The following is a 23985-nucleotide window of genomic DNA, read 5'->3' as shown; positions in this document are numbered from 1 at the left end:
CGTCCGCATTCGCGTGAAAATCTTGTTAACATTTACGTAAGACGTAAGCTATCCGACGAAATAACGAAGGTCGAAGTCGGCAACGTGATACATCATCCTTCGACATGGCTCGATCGAAGTCCTGCCTCGCGGAAATCCGATACATACGTGTGAGCTTGAATCGATCAAGAAACCCGAGTTTGCGCCATTAGCAGCCATTATAGGTAAGGTCACAAAAGTTATTTCAGTCGTTGCAAATGAGATAATCTCGTTTAGCAGAAGCCGAGAAATAATCAGACAATGCGCTTCAACTGTTAGATTTCGTAAAATCGATATGATCGCACGATATTGTAATATCTGCGACAAATGAGTCGCTTTTATTGTTCGATTAAAATTGAAGGCGTTTGCGGAGGGGAAAGGCAAGAGGGGGTATTGCTCCTTGGAATCAGAATAAAAATTAAACTTTGTTCTGCTTTTGAATAAACACTAGAATTTATTTGCATATTTATAATGAAAAATGAAAATAATAAAATAACGAAAAAATAAAGTTTTAAAAATTAAAAAAGAAAAAATAAAAAACAAAAAAATTAATTATGCCCCTCCTCTAAAAATGTTAATTTTGGTAATTATTTTTCGATCGACATAAAGTCTTTGAAAACTATTAATTAATTTAAAAGAGAGAATCGGCAGAAAGAAAGATATTTTTCTAGAAAAGAAATCGTACATCGATAATTATATATCTGTATATACTTGATTGTTTCTTGCTCCGGTAAATCGAAACAAATGTAAGAGCGTCATAATGTTATGTGTCATTATAACGAGTTATTAATTGAATAAATAAGATTTTTTTCAATGTATTATTTTTATTATTTATTACATGAATATTGTTTAACACATTATTTATTATTGAATATTATTTTATTAAAGATGAAATAATATATAATTTTTACAATTTAATAACAAGTAATTGAAAAGTATAAATAATTTTTTATCGATTGTATAAGTCGTTATTTAAAATTCCGACTATTAAATATTAATTTCAAATACAATTTTATCAAGCAAAATTTATGCTACATGCATTGTATCAATATATACATGCATATGTATCGAGATATTGTGACTTTTCTTTTCACGACAGCTTATTCTCTCTTTTATAGTCGCTAGGCAAAAAATAAAACTGTTCATGCCTTTCTTCTTTTCTGTAGACTTGAATAACACAGTAGACTACATAGCGACCTACTTAAAGGAAATCAAAACAAACGTGTCGCGATAGTTAAGAATTTCCGTTCTCATCTCCATCTCAACATAATTCAGTCATTAAAAATAGCACGAAAAAATCTTCATTCTAGAACGTAATATAAGAGAAAAATAATGATGATATACTCACATTGATTTTAATCGAATGAAATAATTATTTATATTCTTTCTTATCTTGATTTATCTAAATATATTGTAATAATAAATATTATTTTATATCTGTTATATAAAATATTATAATATAAATAAAATGAGAAAATTAATTATTAACATTTTAGAAAGATTATTATATTACCATTTAAAATTCAATTGCAATTTTGAAAATTATTATATGCTCAAACTTTTTAAAAAATAATATAAGAATTGTAATGTATAATGTATAATATACTTTTTTTCTTTATTTAATAATATGCATATTTCATAATATGCATATTTCATAATATGCATATTTAATAATATGCATAACTTAAGTTTATTTTCTAATAAAAGAAATTTAAACTTAGCCGGTGTTGGTCAATAGATTCCTGCCTAATTTGGTTTTTTAAAAATTTAACTGGCGATCATATCACGTTATTCTTGTTAAAATAATTATATGCTACAAGAAGCATGAATAAAAAAGAGAATTCAAACATTTGATATTTACTTGGATCTGATTGTCAAGTTGTTCGTAGGCGGCAATATAAAACTCTTGAACGTTGTACTTTGTTCGCTAACACAACTTGCGTGTATTTATGTATATAGTTACACGTAATTGGCATTGCCAAGGTTTAATGACGGTATTGTTTGTCCTTTTTTGTGCAGTGGAGCTGCTCTTTCGTCATCGGACGATCGCTCGTACGAGAACTCAAAGGTCTATCTCGATACAAAAGCAGTCTAGATGTTTACAGACGTCTCATCGCACAGTGAGTCATACATTAAAAAAAGTTTTTATTGGTCTCACTGATCAGACATTTTAATAAAAAAATAGATGTGCTTACGCGGTTTTTATCGCGTAATGATTATCTAGCGATTTGTCAGATGACCTTTTCACCATGCATACGCTGACTTAGCACATTATATTTTCCAATACGGAAATAAAACAGTAGGTACATATTTTATTGTATATATATATATATATATATATATATATATATAACAGAGAAAATACAAATTTTCCTCATTGATATTATCTTTTTGTATAAAATAGTTTGCATTTGCATTTGCATTGCATTAAATCTATACTTTAAACAAAATTTTGTTAACTTTACTAAATCTTTCAACTAAATTACTTATATTTTATTAATTAAACATATATTAGTATTTAAGTCAAATATACGTTTTGTTAGATTTAATATGTTACATTTAATTTAAATATTTTTATATGTTCAATTAACAAAATAATATTTAGTTAAAAGATTTAGTCAAGTTATCAATTTTTTTAGTATCTGAAATATAAATCTGTATGAAATTTGTCATATTTATTTATAATTTTATTTCCACATTTGCGCGCGAATTTTCACGCTGCGATGTAAATTTCACATATCGTTGCTAATTTTATCGTGATTATAATTACACTTAGCGTTCATTATAGTTACGTCATTATCGTATACGTAAATAATGATTACAAAACGATTAAATTCCGATCGAGATTCGGACATTTCATCGTAGCAGATACACAAAGTGTAAAATTCGTACACTGAAAAAAAACTTATTGAATTTGAATAAATGTTGTTAATATTCAATGCTGCCTTATAAATCATTTATTCGAAACTATTAATATCAAATAAATAATTTATAAGGCAAGATTGATATAAATATTTATTAATTTAATAATTTTTTTTCAGTGTAAATAAAAAATTATCTTTTAACGAACAACGCGAGAAATAGAGCGCGAGAATTAATAATCTTGCTGCTGATCCTAATTCGGTTCTCACATATTAAAAAAAATGTGTTAACTTGAATAAATTTTTCAACTAAATTACTATTTTGTTAATTGAACATATATTAGTGTTTAAGTCAAATATATATGTACATACACGTTTTACTAGATTTAATATATTTAATTTAAATATTTTTATTCACAATGTTCAATTCACAAAATAAGATTTAGTTGAGAGGTTTAGTAAGTTAACAATTTTTTCAGTATAGGGTGTGCGAACAACAATTGTTATTACAAGAGCGCAAGAGCTCGGTTTATCTTTAGCTGGATAAAGCCACAAAAAGGTCGATCACTTTCCTGCGGCTTGCGTAAAAGAGAAGGTTGCACGAGTGAAACGTGCGCACGCGCGTGTAACAAGATTTGCTCTTAACGTAACAAATTATTTATCATCTCTGCATCGCCGCTTACGCAATTATGCATTTTTCCTGCGGACAGTCCTCGACTTGTTCCCCAGTTTCAATTAAAAAAAAAAAACAATTGCATCAGTCACATTCATTTAAAACTGTATCCTTGTATAACATTTGCATGCATAAACAAATGCTTCTTGTTCTCTTCGGTTGCATCTCAGAGATATGTGCGTGTGATCATTCCGTGTTAAGTTAATCTAATTAAAAACTTTTTTGAAATTGATTAAAATGATCTAAAATTATCTGGAGAGAAATAGAAAATGCCTAGAAAGTTAAATTATAATGCACTTATATTGAGACATATTTGTTTGTTTTAATCTTCATATGGATTATATAACAATCTCTCTTTTGCAAAGTTCAACTGTGAAATTTCAATTCAAGATACACCTCGTTTGAGAGCCATAAAAGTCAACTCGTGCGCTCTCCTAGAAAATATGTAACCTCTCGTACGAACTCTCATCTTATCGTCTTTGCAACGAGAGAGATCTCGTTGACTGATGAATAAGAAAGTTTGTTAGAGGTTCTCAATGTATCCCGATATTCTTTATAAAAAGTAATTTCATTATATTTATATGAAGCAATTATTTTATTACCTAATCTCTTTAGAAGAAATTCTAACGAGTATTCTCAAATTACTCCAAAAAACATATACCATATATTTATACTTTAACATATACTTATATTTTAATTTTACTTGTTAAAAATTAAAACGAGAACGAACGTTCTTGCGAACGTGCGTTTCTGACAAGATTATTCAATCTTACGCAAATGAGAGAGATGGGTGTAAGAGAAAGAGAAATAAAGACCGAGACTCGACAGAGCGCTGGACTGATTTCAAAAAGCTCAATTATTATTTTCGTAAAATTTTATGTATATGTATATATATTATTCGAAACTTTCTGACGAAACGTAACGTCTGTCTGTTATGACATTGACGTGACAAGTGCAAATATCGTTAACATTTACGTTCTATCACCGAAGAGAAGAAGGGGCTTAAGAGTCCTATTAATAGTCATGAATAACAAAATGTTTAACATCAATCGGTCCCCAAAAACCAGCCAAATCGATACTTCACGAATTGCTCGGGATATTTATAAACAGACGGAAATGATAGTCGTGAAATGTTTACCAAACTCGTAGACCGTAAAATTGAGCAGACATTAATAGCCTAACAAAATAATTTCTAATTTTTACGAGTACACTAAAAAAAATTTGTTAACTTAACTAAATGTTTCAACTAAATATTACTTTGTTAATTAAACATAGAAATATTTAAATTAAATGTATTAAATCTAACAAAACGTATATTTGACTTAAATACTATATTTTCAATTAACAAAATAATAATTTAGTTAAACTTTCAAATTTAATCAAGTTTTAAACAAATTTTTTTTCAGTGTACGTCCATATTTGAATATTCCTATTTTACATATGCGTTATCGCGTAGTTTATTTTATTGTGAAAGGTCTCGCGCGTATATATACATATATATATGTGCACATGTTTGTACCCGATATGTTTTGAATTCGCCATTGTTCGTAAGATAACGAAGCAGTTGTAATACATGAATTGTAGGTACCAGTTATTCCCACGTGAACAATCATCCATTTAAAGGCACATCGATCGATGAAATGACATTTTGCTCTCTTCTCGAAATGAAACGAAATGCAAATTTAAATACTTGGACAGTCGCCTGAACGAGAGAATACGGATGTACCCGAACAAAACAAAGACAAACGATCGCTCTCGTTAAATCGATTGACAATTATCACGCGAGTTTTTAATTCGCCTCGATAACAGTAAATATCACAAATACTCTCTCGAGTGCTTTGCTTTACCTCGGTACATTGACCTGCATGTTTTTAACAATTTTATTATAATTAATCTTATCTGTCTGTTGTAATCGCAAATATATATCTATGTGAATATCTAATGTATATGAATACATCTACGACTTTGCGAAGCATTTAACCAAAAATCTCGTGAAAGATTTCGCCAAAATGAAAATCTTGAAATTTTATATATATGCACTGAAAAAAATTTATTGAATTCAAAAATAAATATTTATTTCAATATATTGCCTTATAAATAATTTATTTGAAACTAATACATTGATTTGATGTGAAAAATATTTATTTGATATAAGAAAATCCTTTTCAAAACAGATAAATATTTGTTTCAAATAAATGATTTACAAGGCAGTATTGAAATAAATATTTATTCGAATTCAATAATTTTTTGTGCAAAAAAGGCTTTTGTAAAAGAGATGATAACTCTTTTACAAATATAAGGAACATTAAAATAAATACGTTTTATCTTTGATACGCTATGAGTCATTGTCTGTTCGGAGCTGGTCAAAGTCACGCTTTTTACACAAAAAAAATACGCGAAAAAGATATCGCAAAAACTACGCGACATATATAGCAGAGACTAAAATTTTATTTTTCCGACCTGTTATAACAAAAAACTTGCAAAAAAAACCTTCCTTTATTTCACGAAATAAAATAATTATATAAAATTAGATATTTTTCACATATTTTGACATAGAAACTCTCTCTTTCTCAATTTCAAAAGAATAATAAGCCAGCATACTTCACTAATAATTATTGTTTATAAAATTTTCAACCGATCTACTATCTGCAAAACGTAGACCATGATTTCGCGATACGTTGCGAAATCATTTAATTAAGCTAAGCCTTTAATTAAGATTCCTTTATCAGGATCACGAAATTAATACTTTCGACCGTTACTTCACGCGATCATTCGGCAAACACGCACCGGTGATTAACTGTGTCGCCAGTATTTCTCGCGATTAATCATCCTCTCAATTCGTATTGCAATCGCACGCGCCGAACTTATCGGTCGTCAGACCAGTTTTTGATAAGCTAATAATTTTCCGAGCTGCGCGACGTTTGACAAACACGTGTAAGGTTTGTCAACAGTGCAACGACTTCTCTTCCCGATTTGTTCGCAACAGGCAAATTATTTTACCTGTGAATTTACATAATGATTGTACGGATTATTTAATATGGAGAGTGCAAACTAATGTAGCGAAAGTAATTCGATCGTAAAACTAAGAAGTCTGTTTTTTGATGCAATCTATCGCGCATAGATCTAAAAATCGTGCAGCGATTAAATTGCCTTCACGACCGGTTTTTCGTAAAAATCTGAAAATTCTGAAAATAATAAGTTGCGTGTTCAACGAGATCGGAAAATCGACTTCCGATCTCTTAGCGGAATTACAATAATTTAACTTTCACAGATAAAAAAATCTAATTAATATTCAACGCGTCTTTATTAATTATCGGGTATATAATGGACTGCTTTATTTCTTCAAAAAAATTTGAAAAAACTTGAGAATTTCTCCATGGCATAATTCTCATTTTAATAATAGCTTAAAACTCGCACCATATACACATAAGGTAGATTTATTTGACGCAAATACATATACATCCGTGTTTAGGTATAAAATAATTTTTTTTCCCTGATTTATTGTCCGTCTCTGAACGTGATCTAGATTATATTCACAATTTCACGCTGACTTACTTTGATCTAGTCTAGTCTGTACTCTTTAGTTTACCGCGCCTTCACTCTGAAGCTATTCCTCGTTATGCTGCATAATATATTTCGTGTTGTTGATGCGATTGTACAATTACCGTAAGAAAAAACAGCGGGTCACGATATCCGTTGTTTTGAGATCAGAAATGAATTCGCGTGACCGACATCGCCTATCACGACTTAAAAGCAGAATATTTGAATGATGACAATTTTGGCCTTCATCCAGGTAAATTCGTTTGGCCATGGACCTGGCACTGAATACACAATTGCGGGTTTGCGACTATTTTTGATCATCTCTAGCGAGATGAGGACATTCAGGTTACCGATTTCGAGAATACGATTAAATGAGAATACAAAAATTTATTTTTTATTAAATAAAAAAGGAGGAACATAAAGAAAATGTAAAGAGTGAAAAGAGCCAGACATTCAATACATATGTCTGTATAGAATACCGAAATTTAACTTTCACATCGATATTAAGTGTTAAAAAATATAAAAAAAAATAAATATTCTAAAATGGTAATTTTTTAGTGACTTATTAATTATTCATTTCTCTTCAAAACACTCTATAGCTGTCTACGAACAAAATTTACTTTTCAATACACCGATCCTTTATGTGGCTTTATGCGAAATACATCTTCTTGCGACCCAGACACATCTCGGGTACAAAGTCTCGTACATCTCTAGCCTTGAGCTTCGTTGATTCAGCGCTTCTCTCACCGAAATAAGATCAAAGCGCAGGAAACCCGGAGCTAGTTTCCCCGAAGCCACTGCCACTACACGTACACACAGCCAATGAAAATGTTATGCAATAGGTGCATTCACAAGAAGATTCTCATTTTCGAGAACACTCTTTGGTCTCGTCTCTTCGCGTTTCTTTTCAGCATGTCATGATTCCACGTGCATTATTATATCACAATGTCTCATCATATCAAATACTATAATATAATCAATCAACGAGTTACTTCATTCATGATTTGTTTCAGAACAATTTTTATCACATTTATTAAGTATAATTTAACAAAATAATGTTCCTTCTATTACAAATGATTTTGAGACAATTTATATATTTACAATTCTTTGACTTGCGATATTTTGAAGTAAATTAAAGGCAGTAGAAATAAATCATTATTTTTCTGCAATTCTTCTAGGTAAATCATAGTCTACACATATTTCTGCAATTGCGTGTTACATTTTTATTGTATACAATTCGCTGTATTAATGCATCATTATCTATTACGTCGACAAAATGATCAACACGATAGTAAACATCAACCATTAAGCAATAACACGTAAACATGTTTTCCCTCATACTGACTCGTGCGCTTTCCATATCGATCCTATCGCGTCATCGAATCGACCAGTTTCGAGTGGCCGCGGGCTTCGAGTGTCATCAAGACGAGAATGACGAGCTTCCACGAATGCAAAGCTCGCATGTTGACGCGATGAATTGCGTGTAGTGGCAGTGACAGACCGCGATATTAGTCGCGGTCATTTGCATAACTTCCTCCGCGATGAATCTCTCTCTTACATAACTTTGGAAATTTTTAGAATAATTATCATAATACGAAAATATCATGTTTTGTTATTTATTTCTTTATCTAAATGCTTGAACAATATTTTTTGTACATATTTAAATTTTGTATTGATTTACAAAATATTCTTGAAAGATTGAAATTCAAGATTGTAAAAGGAGTGACACGAATCTTGTATTTATAAATATATAATTGCATTCACATTAGTATGCATTTATCGAGACCGATTCGTTCATTTAAATAACGAGTTTTCTTTATAATTAAATCAATTGTTTCCGGTTTAATCGTTTTATTATAACGTTAAGTCGATATTCGAAAGAACAGTTAACAACAATCTATATTTTTAAAAGCTTTAGTCATATATCACATATGTAGATATATGCAAAATTATTTAAATGGTATTGCAGTAAGCACAGTTATATTCTGAATACAGCAACGATTGAACACACTTTTTCTACAGTAATTTCTTTCAATTTTAAATGTGACTCGATCATACGAGACCGATAATATATTCATTATTTTGGCAAAAAGAAATTCAGTTTTTAATATTTGTGAATAATATAAAAATAAATCAATGAGACAGAGAGAGAATTATATATTTTTGTTTTAGTAAAACTTTTTTATACAATGTAATCTACATCTCTTTTATGTGTATGAGATTAAATATTAATTATAATTATAACACGATTTACTGAAAGACATGCTGTTGCTTCTCTTTATGATTTTTGAATAAATAATTAAAAATAAAATAGGTAATTGTGATATATATATATATATATAGTTTTAAAATTTATATATTATACGCGATATGCGAATCATTTCGTAAACTGTTCCTATTCTGTGATAAAAAATATTTTCAGGAATTTAATAAGATGGTAAACAGATTGTTTATCTATTCAAGATTACATGTGGCACATAATCTATGCCACATGTAGTAAACAATACGTATAAATTGCGATTCTATAAATAATTTTAGATAATTGTGCCAAGAGAACTTATATTCTGAAGCAAGTAAACGCATATCACGAATAAATGCCATAAAATAATAAAGCTCCATTATTTTTGTAAAATTTAAATTAATTTTTTAAGTTAATTAAAGAATAATATACAATTTTTTCGCAAAAACAAAATTAGAAGAAAACAAGAAAAATTACTTAAATAGAATTCTGAAGCACGTGAAAACAAACATATCGCGAATAAATGCCATGAAATAATAAAGCTCCATTATTTTTGCAAAATCTAAATTAATTTTTGAAATTAATTACAGAATAATATACAATTTTTTCGCGAAAACAAAACTAGAATAGAGCAAGCAAAATGACTTTAATGGAAGTAATAAAATGAACTTTAATCTTTTTGTTTAATTTTGATATATTTTTAAGTTTCTTTGAGAAAACAATGAAACATTGGAATTTTCTAATTCCTGAAGAAATATCAGAACATTCCTATATTAAAGACCAAATTTTTGACAAAATTACGAAATCAGTGTCATGTGTTACTCACCTCAAGGAAAGCGAACTGTCGAAACGTACGAATCGTCGATGCTCCTCGGCGAACACGTGGTGCGATGAGGTTTTAAACGGGATCGACGACCACACGCTTGCGACTTTCGAGCTTTTTTAACACGCCGGATCTGTCGTAAAGGCACAAATGAAAAAATAGTATTTCGTGCTCGAGTGGCTATGCTTGACTGAAGAAACGGTTTCAAAGTCTGCGTGAACTAATCGCGGAATTGATATACGTTGACGTATATATACACGCAGACGTATGAATTTGTAAATGTATACACAGCGTGGATATGTGCGTGTGTATGACTGACACGTGTGCGAAAGAGTGCGATGCGTGAATACGTCTAACGCGTACGAGCGATTGAAACAAACTGAAATCGCAAGCGAGCGCGGTCCGAAGTTTATCGTCGTGACGGAAACTGTCTGAAAATATATTGCTTGCTACGTACAGGGTGTTCGAAAAATACGCGTATAATAGCGTTTCAGATTCAGACCCAATATTGCGATTTCCGCGAATTCTCGCTTAATTAAAAACGAATGTATCTGATATGCACGTGTGAGCGATTACTTCTCTATTTATCACATGAGCTTTGGATGAGAAAGAGAGAGAGAGGAATAGAAAATATTTTAAATATTATGACATGGCGCGCGCTAATATTTTTTTATACATTTTTGGAGATTAGATTTGATGGAGCTTAAAGTCACGTATTTAAAGACAACCGTGTTAATCCGAATCGCGCGCGTGTATACGCACTCGTTGACAGGTGTACACATATGTGTGAGATAGAGAAACCACGCGATATGTTTTCGCACAAGAAGAACTCGGCGATTGGTCGTTTCGGATCAGACCAGCGGTCGAGCCTCTTTTGCCTCAAGGAGAGCAAAATATGTTAAAGACACCATTGGCCTAGATCGACATTGAGGCATCGTGCGATGCCGAAAAACACTTATACTGCTCACGCCATCAACAAACCGCCAATTATTTCGTTTCAACAGATTAGTGTCCTCCAAATGTCATGTCATCTTGCCTAATAAATTAATGCAATTTTGTTAAATGCTACATACATTCTACGCATCGAAAAAGGCACCTTGAATGAGTGCAACGTACTCTTCGTTTATAGTTTTCCGAAGGTTGCTGTTAATAATGAGATTATGTATCTTTCTTCCGGACTAAACTGCCGGACTTCAAAAAACATATTATTGTTGTTTTCATGTCACTTTTCTTTTTCGAGAAATTAAAACAATCATTTTCTTATCTAGATTTTATTTCATCATTTTTTTAGAGAAAGAGAGAGTATTATTATTTCTAGTTTTATATAAATAATTAATTGAAGATTATCATCTTTCTTTAATAATTGATAATAAAAAATAAAAGTTAATAACACGTCGTATCAAATCAGTGACCTAAATCTAAATCAGCTTAAAATTGCGTTTCGAGAGATAACTTTGTGACGTGTCCGTAAAAAAATATTTTTGTGCCCCTTATCGTCTGATTCTCTCATCATAAACAACTTTACATTTTCAAAAAAACAAGTCTTAACAAACTTAGTACATTGACATTTTCGAATCAGGAATAAAATCACGCTTAAAAAATAGATAATTGATTCATTATCCTATCATTTTCTTTATACTTTAAAACTTTTTACTCAAGACATATTTTTTTATTTTGTCGTCTCTTTATATTATACCATCACTTCAGTATACTAATATGAAAGATACAAGACAGTTAATTATTGTGAGAAATTATGTTTTTAACTGTCAAGTTTAAAAGATATGCACACGTCCGGTATAATGTAACAAAGACATAATAAAATCTTGATTTTTGCGAAGGAATAAAATATATATTTTATATATTGTATGATGATATTGTTGCATTGTACGCCCGTTACATAACGATAATATGAAAGTTTCATTCAGGATGACTGTTAAAGTTGGCATATGAGAAAGAGAAAGGGAGAGAGGAAAAGAGAGAGATCGATAAGCAGTATTTGATACTGATAACATTATTCGCTACAAAGTACGTCATCAGCTAATTATGCTATCTATCAATTATCTATCGAAATAAATACTTGAGAGAACTCTAGTTGATTTTGTTTTATTAAAATGTTATACTCATTCAAATATTTTAAACTTTTAATATATATAATAATTTTAATTTTGCATATTTATTATATATTATTTTAATATACATATATTATACATTACATTTTTGACTATTTTATTATAGTATCTCTCTTTTTCTTTCTATATATTCCTTCGCGAAATATAAAAATTGCTGCAAAAGAGACCGTAAGAATGAAAACATGACTTTATGAAAAATATGATTCTTTAAAAAAATATACTTCTTTCTATATGTGTTAAAGGGTGCAATTTTCGCATAAAGAAGATCATATAAATTTAACATTATACTTCGATTTTATGCACTAACTTTATCGAAACAGTACGTTGACTTTGTTTCATTTATCAGACCAGGGGTTGTGTTAAAAAGGGTTAAAAGGTTAATTTTTATTGTAATTTTTATCAACACTCGCGCACGTGACTCACAATATGTTGAACAAAGCGAATTCGCGCGTTATCTCTACGAGAACACACATACTGTGAAATAACATGAACACACGATAATAAGAAAATGTATGCGAGGAGTATTGACCGCTGTTTGACGTATAATCAATACATAAAAGTTTACATAATAAGAAGAAAAAAGGAATGCTACATCATATATGTATACATTCATTTACGTCCAATAGTTTCCGAATCGATTCGCAAAAACATGCACATACTTGAACACATCTTTCCGTATTTTGTCATTGAGAAAAAGTTATGTCATTTTAAAATTCAAAAAGATAGCTGAAGCCAGTATTATACATTTGTGACGTATGTTAAAATACGTGACAATAAGTGATATGTTCGATTTTTAATTTTTTTAAATTTATCTAATAGCAATTTCAAAATCTAACTTGACACAATGATGCAGATCAGCTGATAAAGAGAAAAACATGAATTTGAACATTAATAGCGAAGCATCAAGATATTATTTCCAAGTCCTGTCATTTCAATTCGAAAAAATCATTTGATTTTACCATCGTACATATTTGTACGTGTTGCACATTCCTGGCGATTTTGCAATGTTAATGTTACTCGTTTATATTTAAAATTATATGGTTTCCCCCGTATCAAACATGAGTGTTCGCGAAGATTTTGATGTGTCAGCGTCGGTCTCGCTGTCGCGTTTCGCCCTTCGTTCGTTTATCCACCCCCGGAGAATGCGTTGGTGGTGCGACGCGGTATCGAGCTTCCTCGCGATATTCGCGACGAGCAGACGATAGTGTCTGTGTTACGTCACACGCGGGAGTCGTTCGCGAGGTCACCGACCTAGAGCGAGTCTAGCGATACTAGCCGCGGCTTTTGTGCGCAAGACCGAGCGAGTGGATCGCAGGAAATATCCCGAAGGCGAAAATGGAGCAACACAAAAGCGTGCGCGACGTACTCGCGGTTTCTCCTCAACGACCGCGTTCGTTCAACCGCAGAAGGAGAAAGCATCCGCGAGCCTCTCTCGCGCGCCTCCTTCCTTCTCCACGCGATTCGTATACAATTAATGAAACCTCGATTATTCAAACAAATTCTTTTCCTCGCGTGTATGTTATTTAAACAGCTGTCTTCTGGGAAGTATGCCATCGGCGCGTGGAAAATATTTTCTATTTTTTTTTTTTTCATCTGTATTTTTCTCCAAAGGAGCATTTAACGAGATCTGTCACATTTTGAAACGTTTATTAATTAATTTTTCATATAGTAACATCTGGCAATTTAACGGCCTTATTAATGTGATCAAGATTTGAAGAGAGTCGAAAAGTGAAATATTCTGTAGCGTTTGATTCGGATAATTAAAATTTTATTAGGTTAATATGAGGTAAGAATAAATAAAACGAGGATTATAAGTCGTTATATGCATTGATTGCATCGTAAAATGATGATATCGTTATCCGTTATTGGAATAATAAGGTAGAACGACACGCTGACATAATTAATTCGAAAAATATTATGCTATTATGAAATATATACTAGGATCTTGTTTTGCTCGTGTGTATCTATATAGTTATGCTGATGTCTCTCTAGTGCGCGCGCGTTCTTACGCATCAGATTTCGTAATTAAAGCGTAGTAAAGAGACGCTATGATACACCCACTGTTTCTCGAGCCGCGATTGGTCCATCGTAACTGGTTTCTCGAGGACGAATTTGCAGGCCGACAAACAAGATTGTTTTTCACTCGTGATTGCTTCCTCTGCAAAGTGCGTCACTATTTCGTACCAGGAATCTAAAAGATGATAACAACAATATCATAGAAATGTGAGAAGAGATAAAAAGTTGTCAGCAAATCTTGAGTAACGCCCAGGCATAAATAATAATTTGCGAAATCGTCATTTTAATTTGTAATGCTAATAAACAAATAATTTAGAAAGAAAGAAATTTCCACGCTCTGAGTAAACATGTAGATGTATATACATCAAATTTTTATTAAAGAGAGATATAACATTTGGCAAGAGATTTGAAATAGTAGAAGATATCATAACAATATTTGCCTACATAATCTACATTCTACAATAATGTAGAAAAAAAATGATAAAAAAGATATTTATATAGATAATTAAATTAGATTATTTTATAGAGATTGGATAATTTTACAAGTTAGAAATTTTTAAAATTGCACAATTAAAATGCCCTATTTTTTAATAGAAACTTTTGTAATAAAAATAAAAAATAAAGTCTTTTTCATCGAGATCTTTTTACATCGATGTTACTAGAATCGCAAATGCTGACGCGCCATTTAAATCAAATATTGGTTATTCATGGAATATCCTAATTACATTTTGCAATATAAATAGATAATGAAGTTTGTCTTGTTAATGTTATATTAAATGATTTACAGAGAGCGCCACGAAACGAGGTGGATTCTGTGTCGATAACGAACTTCGAGAGTCTTTCTCTCGAAGACAGAAATCGACTTTACCTCGTTAAATAAAGATAATGAACGAGCAAATGAGTAAATGGCATTTTAACATCAGTGCAAAAATTACTAGGCAAATCTAAATATTTTAACGGTTCAAATATTTGATATAATATAATAAAACATGCTTGAAAGTAGAGGATAGTTATTCAATATTAAATATAAATTATAAATAAGAAAAATTGAATGTTATATTTTTGTTTTAACATAAATTTTATCTAATTTTATTCACTCTTTCTCTCTCTCTTCCTTACACATATTTTATACAAAGTAATGAAATATATAATAGATCCTTATTTCTATTTGATATTTCGCATATATTTTAAATAATCTATTAAAAATAATATAAAATTATAATATATATATATATATATATATATATATATATATATAAATTAGATTCTCTCTTAAACTATTTTATAACTTTAATGTGTGATCATAAGAATTTCTAATGATTTGATTAGACGATATTTAATTAATAGCGTTTTCCTCTGCACACGTGCATATTTCTTTGTTATGATTTATTTTTATCATATTCATATATACATGTGCGTCTTTAATAATATATCCTTTGTTTTCCATCGATTCATTATTGCGTATTAGGGATATCTATGTGATAAAAACGTGATTAAAAAAATGTGTTATTTTGATTGATGATTATCGAGATAAATAGTCTGTCATGCATTTATATGATTATTTGGTAATGCATATATTGGATTTATGTGAAGAATTTATAAGGACGATGTGACTATAAGAAATTAATATAGTCTTATCACAATCGCCATGAAGTTTGTTTACATTGTTCTAATATTTATCGCTCGGACTACTTTAGCCGAGTTAGAAACTTGGTGAGTATATAATAATAATTTTATATACTATTTTCCATCGATTCATTATTAGGTATATCTATTAGGGATATCTATAATAAAAATGTGATTTAAAAAATGTGTTATTTTAATTGATGATTATCGAGATAAATAGTCTGTCATGCAGTTTATCTGATAATGCATATAATGGATTTATGTGAAGGATTTATAAGAATGTGACTATAAGAAATTAATATAGTCTTATCACAATCGCCATAAAGTTTGTTTACATTGTTCTAATATTTATCGCTCGGACTACTTTAGCCGAGTTAAGAAATTGGTGAGAGAGTATATAATAATAACTTTATATAATATTTTCCATCGATTCATTATTAGGTATATCTATTAGGAATATCTATGATAAAAATGTGATTTAAAAAAAAGTGTTATTTTGATTGATGATTGTCGAGATAAATAGTCTGTCATACAGTTTATCTGATAATGCATATATTGGATTTATGTGAAGGATTTATAAGAACGATGCGACTATAAGAAATTAATATAGTCTTGTCACAATCGCCATGAAGTTTGTTTACATTGTTCTAATATTTATCGCTCGGACTACTTTAGCCGAGTTAGAAAATTGGTAAGTACACAATAATAATTTTATATACTATTGTTATACATTATGATTAAAATTTTTTCTATTGTATCCAAAACCAAACATTTTTTTGAACCTTAAAAAATTATTCTCTCTAAATATATGCAGTATTATCATAATAATTATTTATTATTTATATTTGCTTACCAATTTTTTATTTACATATAATTGTATGAAATACGTTTAAACAAATTCCATTTTAATTCAATATTATTCTAGTCGAATTAGAATCATATAAATGTAAAATTTCAATAATTATAGGGAGATTATCGAATTCGAAACTCGGAATGTTAATTTGAACGAGCTTACGGATCGTTCCATTCCTTTTATTGCGAAATTTATCAAAAAAAGTGACCTGGATCCACTCAAACTTCCAAATGCCAAACAAAAATTATGGACGGTATATATAATACTTTCTTTACTACTATACACTATAAAATTTAGAATCATTATTTAAATCATAAAATAATTTAATTAAATATTAACAATATAACCGCTTAATTACACAGCAAATACACATTTATTATAACACATTAGAATGAATTTTTGTTTGCTGAATAAAGATTCAATGAATCGTGAGTATGCGAATCTATCATCTATGTAGTGAGAAACCAGTTGTCACGTAAGAGAGTCATTATTACGGTAAACGAACGCGAACGTTCGCTCACAATCGAATGAGAGGTCGGCTCGAAAATCAGGAGAAAGCTGGGTTTCGGGGTCAGAATCGGGATTCGAGGTCAGCGGGCCGCTGCGCGAAAGTACGCACGCGCTTAATCTCGGGGCCGTAGAAAGCGAAACCGAAGAGTTGGGCCTTGCACGAGAGCGAGAGTGAATTCTCGGTATGACACTTTCCAGCGTTGACCTTGGGTCGAGGTGTACCACGGTCAAACGCCGAGGTCATCCCTCGCCTCGCGTTTTCGCCAAGCTCATTTTTGACGCTCCGAAGGCTAACGCGTGAACTTGGACGAGAGTGAAACCGAGGTTTCATCCGGCAGAAGGCGAGCATCGGCACAAGTTCAATGCCGTTGTACGTCAAATGCTTATAAATTCTTCCGGGATTGCGTCGGCCGCGAATCCAGCCATTTATCTCTCTCGATAGTACCGCAAACTTCAATAATAGTATAAAAAGAGAAAATATTTTTAAAATCTGCAATGTTTTGAGAAAATACTAATAAATTTTAGTTTTTCAAGCATTGGTATATTAATCTTGCGAAGTTACTTTATGAGAAAAATTCGGATTCTATTTTATAGTATTGAAAATTTTATTAACACTTTTGATGCCTATACAAGCGTAATTATTAATATTTATATTTTATGTACATTTTATTTATGTATATTTATGTATATTTAAAATTATGTATATTACGTATATTTAAAATTGTTTCACGCGCATTTAAAAAAAACCAAGACTAATCAATTTTCAATTTTAACTATGATATTTTTACGTGAATATCTTACAAATGTGATAACTAAATAAAATATATATAATTATTCTATAAATTTTATTAATAAAATTACGTAAATATTAGGACTAACTAGTTAATCAAATTATGAGTGATCACATTTGTGAGATATTCATGCAAAAATGTTATAATTAAAATCGAAAATTTATTAGTCTCAATTTTAAGTGTACGTAAGGCAATTTTAAATCGCGTCATTATATATGTTGAAAATTCAAGAGAACTTACAATAAGAATTTGTAAAATAAAACTAAAATATACAATGTTTTTGTTGTAAGGAAATTTGTTTCACATTCTATAAAGATCTTGATCTTATTGATATTTTCATGTTGCAAGCATTCAGATAATGCAGTCGCAGCGATAAACATCTTACTCAACCATACGTGCTTTATTTCATTAGATTTCGATAAATCATATTTTCTCATAATTAGAATTATCCGATAACGATATTAATCACGATTTTATTAAGATGGAAGTATGTTTGAGCTGTTATTAATTTTGTCACCAGCAAAATGCGAATCTTCCAGACACAAAGACATACAAAGTCGATCTCATTTTGGAGTCGGGAATCTTGAAAGGTTTGTCGAATTTGGAGCGTCACAATAATGCTACCTTAAGTTACGCAGACAGGATATTAAAGTTGGACATTGGTTTCGAATTCAAACTTTTACAGGTAGCTCGAGCTGATCTTTTTACTTTTTATTTTTAGCTCTTCAAAAATAATATAAGAAAAGTTGTCGATTATATTTTTCTGAGCATTATTTTGTCTATATGTTTATTTTATTTTATTTACTTAATGTATTAATTTTATTTATTTGCTACTTTATCACGACTTTTTAATATTTAGGCGACTTATGATTACATCGTAAACCTGGGCTTTACAAAACTTAAGGGTCGCGTTAAAGCTTCAGCGGACAATGTACGCGCTATAATTAATATTACATTTAACACCACAGATTATATCATCGCCCTCAAGAAACTCGACTTACAAGTTCCTAGGTAATTTCTGTTAATTGTAAAATTAATATTAGCGCAGATTTTATCTTATGCTATATGTAGCTATATAATGAAAGCTTCTATAGATATAATGTAATTATCTAATATTTCATTATTATAGTCGCATTAAAGTGACAGTCGAAAATAAGAACGGATCGGTGAATTGGGTAAACACAGCTATCGTCAATATTATATCTCCGTTCTTCAAGAATACGATTATGACCGCCGTACGAGAAGAAGCTACGAATGTGATTCGAACGTACTTGAATGAAATAAATCGTAAATATGCTCCGCGTAAAAAGTTGATTTATACTTTACAATATCATTTATTGAAGGAAAGTTTAAATAAACCGTTTAATTTAATGTTCTAATATAATATATTATTTGTACATATATATATAAATATATATATATATATATATATATATATATATCCTATGTTTTTTAAATATATATTAGACGTTTTATTATATGTATATTTATTTATTATATATATTTATTTATAAGCATACGCTCTTCTATATCTACATTGATATATAGTGAAATTTCCAATTTGTACCTATTTTTATGTGATAATGTTTATTATAAACAAATTGGTAATCTATACATTACGAAATATATCTTAGTTTTGTGATACTCAAATGTATACACGCTATCCTTACCGGTTAAAATCAAACAGCCCAGTGAGCATTACTGAGAGCATGAACTCTTGAAGAGAACTTTTTAGAGAATTAATTTTCTATAGAAATGATATCACGAAGTAATCTTTTTGTAAGATATCTTTCAGAAGAATTCTTTTATGATGTCTTTTTATATGATGTCTATAGAGTCTCTAGTAAGCGTGCTATTTAAATTATTTTAGCAACATACACGCATGCACGGAGAAAAAATTAAGGTTGCCACAGCAAAATAAAACTATTATTTTTCGCCCACAGAAAAGGATTGTGGGAACCATAGTACTCTGGAAGTGACCTATATGATTGCACCAACCTTAGCGAGGGTAGCTACTATATGGATGTCATAACTGTAATGATTATTTATAAATACAGTTTCTGCAACCATAGTTATGCCAATATATATATATATATATATATATATATATATATATATATAATAGAGAAAGACAATTGCATCATACAACTTCGACAACAGCAGCAGATCAACTCGCGAAGATAATTCTAATCTTTGTGCTGTTATAAGATCTGCTCTTTTCAACTGAACTGGCTACACTAGTTTGGAGGTTATCTTTTTCCTTCCGCAATGTCGAGCAAAAAAACAACCTCTGAACTAGTGTAATCAGCTGAAAAGAACGAACCTATTATTCACTTAATTATTCACTCACAACAACATAAGGATCAGAATTATCTTCGCGAGTTGATCTGCTGCTGCTGTCGAAATTGTATGATGCAATTGTCTTTCTTTATTATATATATATATATATATATATATATATATATATTTAGCACATGGTTGCAGGAACTGTATTTATAAATAATCATTACGGTTAGAACATTCATATAGCAGCTACCTTCGCTAAGGTTGGGGCAACCATATAGGTCACTTCCAAAGTACTACATATGATTCCTATAATCTTTTTCTGTAGATAAGTAAAAAATAACAGTATTATTTGCTGTGTCAACCTTAATTTATTCTCCGTGTACAAATAGCTATTCTTAACGATAACCTTTCTTTGATAGTTAGAAGAAGTCAGATTGTGTAATTCTTTCAGATGTCATTTATGTGATGTCTTTCTTTCCTCTAAAATCGACTTATTAGGCTTATTGATATCATAATATATTATTTTGATGGTATTATCTTAAGTCAGATTCTCAAACTTGAATACTTTGTGAATTTCTTTTGATAACATATTGCTCACTGGAAGATAAGGCATAATAAAATGGTAGGAATTGAGAATAAAATAGGGAAGATTGTCAAGTCACCCAGTAGTTGAATAGTCAGTGCAATCATGGCTGGTCGAATACAATTGGCATTCCTCTTCTCAATCGTAGCACTGGTGCTGAGCGCGCTTGCACTCAAAGAGAAAAACTTAAATGTGTAAGTTTATATGCTAATAAATCTTCGCAATTTTTCGTAATTTTTCTAGTTTATTTTCTAATTATTTAACTTTATTCCGAGAATTAAATTAGCGAGAATTGAATAAGTAGCAATCGATCTTTTAATATTTTTAACATCGCCGTGAGTTGCAATTGATTTTGCAATTGATTTGACGATGCACTCTTTAAATTTTTTTCAAACAAATTTTGAAATTTTTCTCTTACGATCATAAAATTAACTCATTTAACTATGGCTTTGAATTCGATATGAACGAGTTATGACTGAAGCGTACGACATATACACATTTTTATATTGTGCAGTGCTACACATGACGGAGAAAAAGTAGTGATTCTTGATGAGAAAATCGATGAATTGCTACCGGTTATACGTGAACTTATTCTAAAAAATGGATTAGATCCAGCGAACGTACCAGATATTACCCAAGATATTGATCCAAATATTGTAAGTATAATTAATCAATATAAATCCGTTCATTAATATATATATATACAAGTATACATATATAATATTTTAGCTTTCTTCATGGAGGTCTAAAACTGCAGTAGAGTTCTTGTTTGAGCTTACGAAATAAATATTGCAAAATTTATCAACAATTAAACGTACGGAACGGGTACATGGAATAAAATGTAAAATATCTTGTGAAATATTCAATTTTCAATTCTGTGCATAAAAGTGTTAAAGTAATATTATCGAAAATTAAATATTTCACAAGTATTTTACATTTTATGTCTAAAAATTGACTGATTAGAATAATTAATTGCGGTAAAACCATTAATTGCATTGAAAAATTATATTAGACATTTATTCTTATATTTCTATTTTTTATCAAATGGCATATGCAAAACTTTTTTAACACCCGATATATGTATATATATATATATATATATATATATATATATATGTATATATATATATATATATATATATATATATATAATATTTTAGCCTGGAAAAATAAATATCGTGATCGAGCATACGAAAGGAATATTGCAAAATTTATCAACAATCAAACGTACGGAACGGGTACATGGAATATACAAGGACAAAGTTTTAACGTTGGATATGAATCTTCGATTTGACGTGTTGAACGTAAGAAAACGAGACAGATACAATATAACGCTAATCAATATTAAAACGTTGCGACAATTTTTAAAACAAGTTTTAAAGAAGTATATCTGTTAACGTTTATTTGTATAATTTTCAGTGTAGCTACGCAACTGCTCTCAGCTTAATAGGTGACACAATGACTGGTGGCGTATATGGTCGTTTCTACGATCTGGACATTAATATCGTAGCGAAGATAGATATGGTTAATTATTATGTATATCTTGATTCCCTCAAGTTTTCTGATGTTAGGTAAATATTACTTTTTACATTTTCTCTATACCTATCGCGCGTAGACATACGAGAAACGAAACATATAGAAAAAGAATCCGATCACATAAATATCGAGCGCGATCGATATCGATGAAATGTTTATCAATTCCCGATGTCATAAATCACATTACATCGATTCACGGTGATAACAAATTGTTTTCGCGACTGCGATAAATTTGCAATATTAAACAGGTGAGCAGGATCAAAATGGCAAACAGATAATAATCACAATACGGTATCTGAAATTACAGATAATCATCGATTTTAATAAAAAAACAATAATTACCTTGTAAAAATTATTGTCAAACTTTATTTCAACTCTTACAGATTGCGTTTTATTGATTTTTGGAACCTAATTATCGATGTATTTTTCAAATAAAATATTTTTTATTTGTCGCGCAATAATAAAGTATCAAACTCTTAATGTAATACATACATAAGTTAATTTTACGAGTTTCCAAATTTAATTTAATGTATAATTGTACTATTTATAACACACTGTAAGCTATATAAGCACGAATTTTATACCTATAGTTTTATTTGATAAAACAACTGGTTTTTTTTCCACAGAAAATTTGAGAGTCATCTATCAGATTTACCGAACCTAAACATTCTGACTGAAGAATTTAAATATTTTTTCGAATACAATATATTGACAGTCATTGAGAAGCGTTCCCTAGAAATGTTCCGTGAAAAAATCGATGAATGGAATAACAAGTTTCCACGGCCAAATTTGACTTGGATAGTAGATATAGGCGAATTGATTCATAACTTGGATAAGTGCTAAACAAATTATAGATTCTTATTTTTAGAACACCCTTTTCTAAAGTAGGAAACATTCATAATACCAAAAGAATCATTTTACTTTAAGGGAGGAATCCTCTAAAGAGTCAGATATACCTAATTTAAAAATACAGACAAAATGAGAATTATTTTTATATTAATAAAATAAATACATTATTTTACAACACAAAGCAAAGAAAGACTGTAAAGAAAACAGATGTAATAAATTTAGCCTACAAGTACAAGATTTTTGTCCTGAACGATGAAATTAGAATTATGTTACATACTTGCACTTATTCATGACCACTTTTTTAAGACATTTTTAAGTCTTCTTTTCTGATAATGAGTCATTTATTAATTTAATCTATTTTTCTAATAAATTAAAACAGTTACAAACACTGCAACTATAAATTGCAACACTATATATAATCATATATGTTGCTGTAACTATACAGAATCATATAACATCAAATAAACACATAAAAAACATACGATCATTTGTTATTAACAAAAAAATATTGTTAGTTTTAAAGGATGTTCAAGAAACACTTAAAAATATTTGTTAAGAAAGATTTTGTGGTATATATGTAGTATATATGTATAGTATAGTATATATGTAATTTTTACTTTGAGAATAAATTTTTTTGGTGTAACTCTATTAA

At 29.9% G+C, this 23985-nt stretch overlaps 3 protein-coding genes across 7 annotated transcripts in view; 2 read left to right on the top strand and 1 right to left on the bottom strand.

Annotated features, from left to right (window-relative positions):
* Lpin (phosphatidate phosphatase LPIN) overlaps positions 1-10558 on the bottom strand; it is a 20620-nt gene extending 10062 nt beyond the window's left edge. For all 4 annotated transcript variants that reach the window (XR_014924393.1, XM_029312232.2, XM_085481146.1 and 1 more), the window contains exon 1: positions 10158-10558. The gene's annotated coding sequence lies outside the window, so the exon portion shown is untranslated. The remainder of the gene's footprint in view (positions 1-10157) is intronic.
* LOC114938219 (uncharacterized) overlaps positions 1-23985 on the top strand; it is a 24582-nt gene extending 597 nt beyond the window's left edge. Inside the window, exons 3-7 of the mRNA XM_029312070.2 lie at positions 2038-2138; positions 21463-21604; positions 22109-22252; positions 22368-22519; positions 23111-23985. Coding sequence (XP_029167903.2) covers positions 2038-2138; positions 21463-21604; positions 22109-22252; positions 22368-22519; positions 23111-23327 — 756 coding nt within the window. The 3' untranslated portion in view covers positions 23328-23985. The remainder of the gene's footprint in view (positions 1-2037; positions 2139-21462; positions 21605-22108; positions 22253-22367; positions 22520-23110) is intronic.
* On the top strand, positions 15765-19563 carry LOC114938335 (uncharacterized). 2 transcript variants are annotated; one of them, XM_029312236.2, is made up of 5 exons: positions 15765-16012; positions 16893-17031; positions 18600-18764; positions 18939-19090; positions 19209-19563. In XM_029312236.2, exons 1-5 carry the CDS (start codon positions 15948-15950, stop codon positions 19456-19458), a joined length of 771 nt encoding a protein of 256 aa, XP_029168069.1. In that variant the 5' UTR covers positions 15765-15947; the 3' UTR covers positions 19459-19563. The 2 variants fall into 2 exon arrangements, with proteins under 2 accessions (XP_029168069.1, XP_029168068.1); XM_029312235.2 differs by lacking the exon at positions 15765-16012 and adding an exon at positions 16096-16616.

This window comes from Nylanderia fulva, unplaced genomic scaffold, assembly GCF_048542155.1.
Source record: "Nylanderia fulva isolate GAGA-0341 unplaced genomic scaffold, ASM4854215v1 Scaffold17, whole genome shotgun sequence".
Taxonomy (NCBI): domain Eukaryota; kingdom Metazoa; phylum Arthropoda; class Insecta; order Hymenoptera; family Formicidae; genus Nylanderia; species Nylanderia fulva.
The sequence above is the reverse complement of the archived record's forward strand: the minus strand, read 5'-3'. Positions and strand labels throughout refer to the sequence as shown.

Excerpts from the sequence above, each read along its gene's own strand:
- LOC114938335 (XM_029312236.2), top strand. The coding sequence starts at position 15,948 with ATGAAGTTTGTTTACATTGTTCTAATATTTATCGCTCGGACTACTTTA. Across the intron at positions 17,032-18,599 it reads CCAAACAAAAATTATGGACG|CAAAATGCGAATCTTCCAGA; the intron begins GTATATATAATA and ends TTTTGTCACCAG. Across the intron at positions 18,765-18,938 it reads TCGAATTCAAACTTTTACAG|GCGACTTATGATTACATCGT; the intron begins GTAGCTCGAGCT and ends TTTAATATTTAG.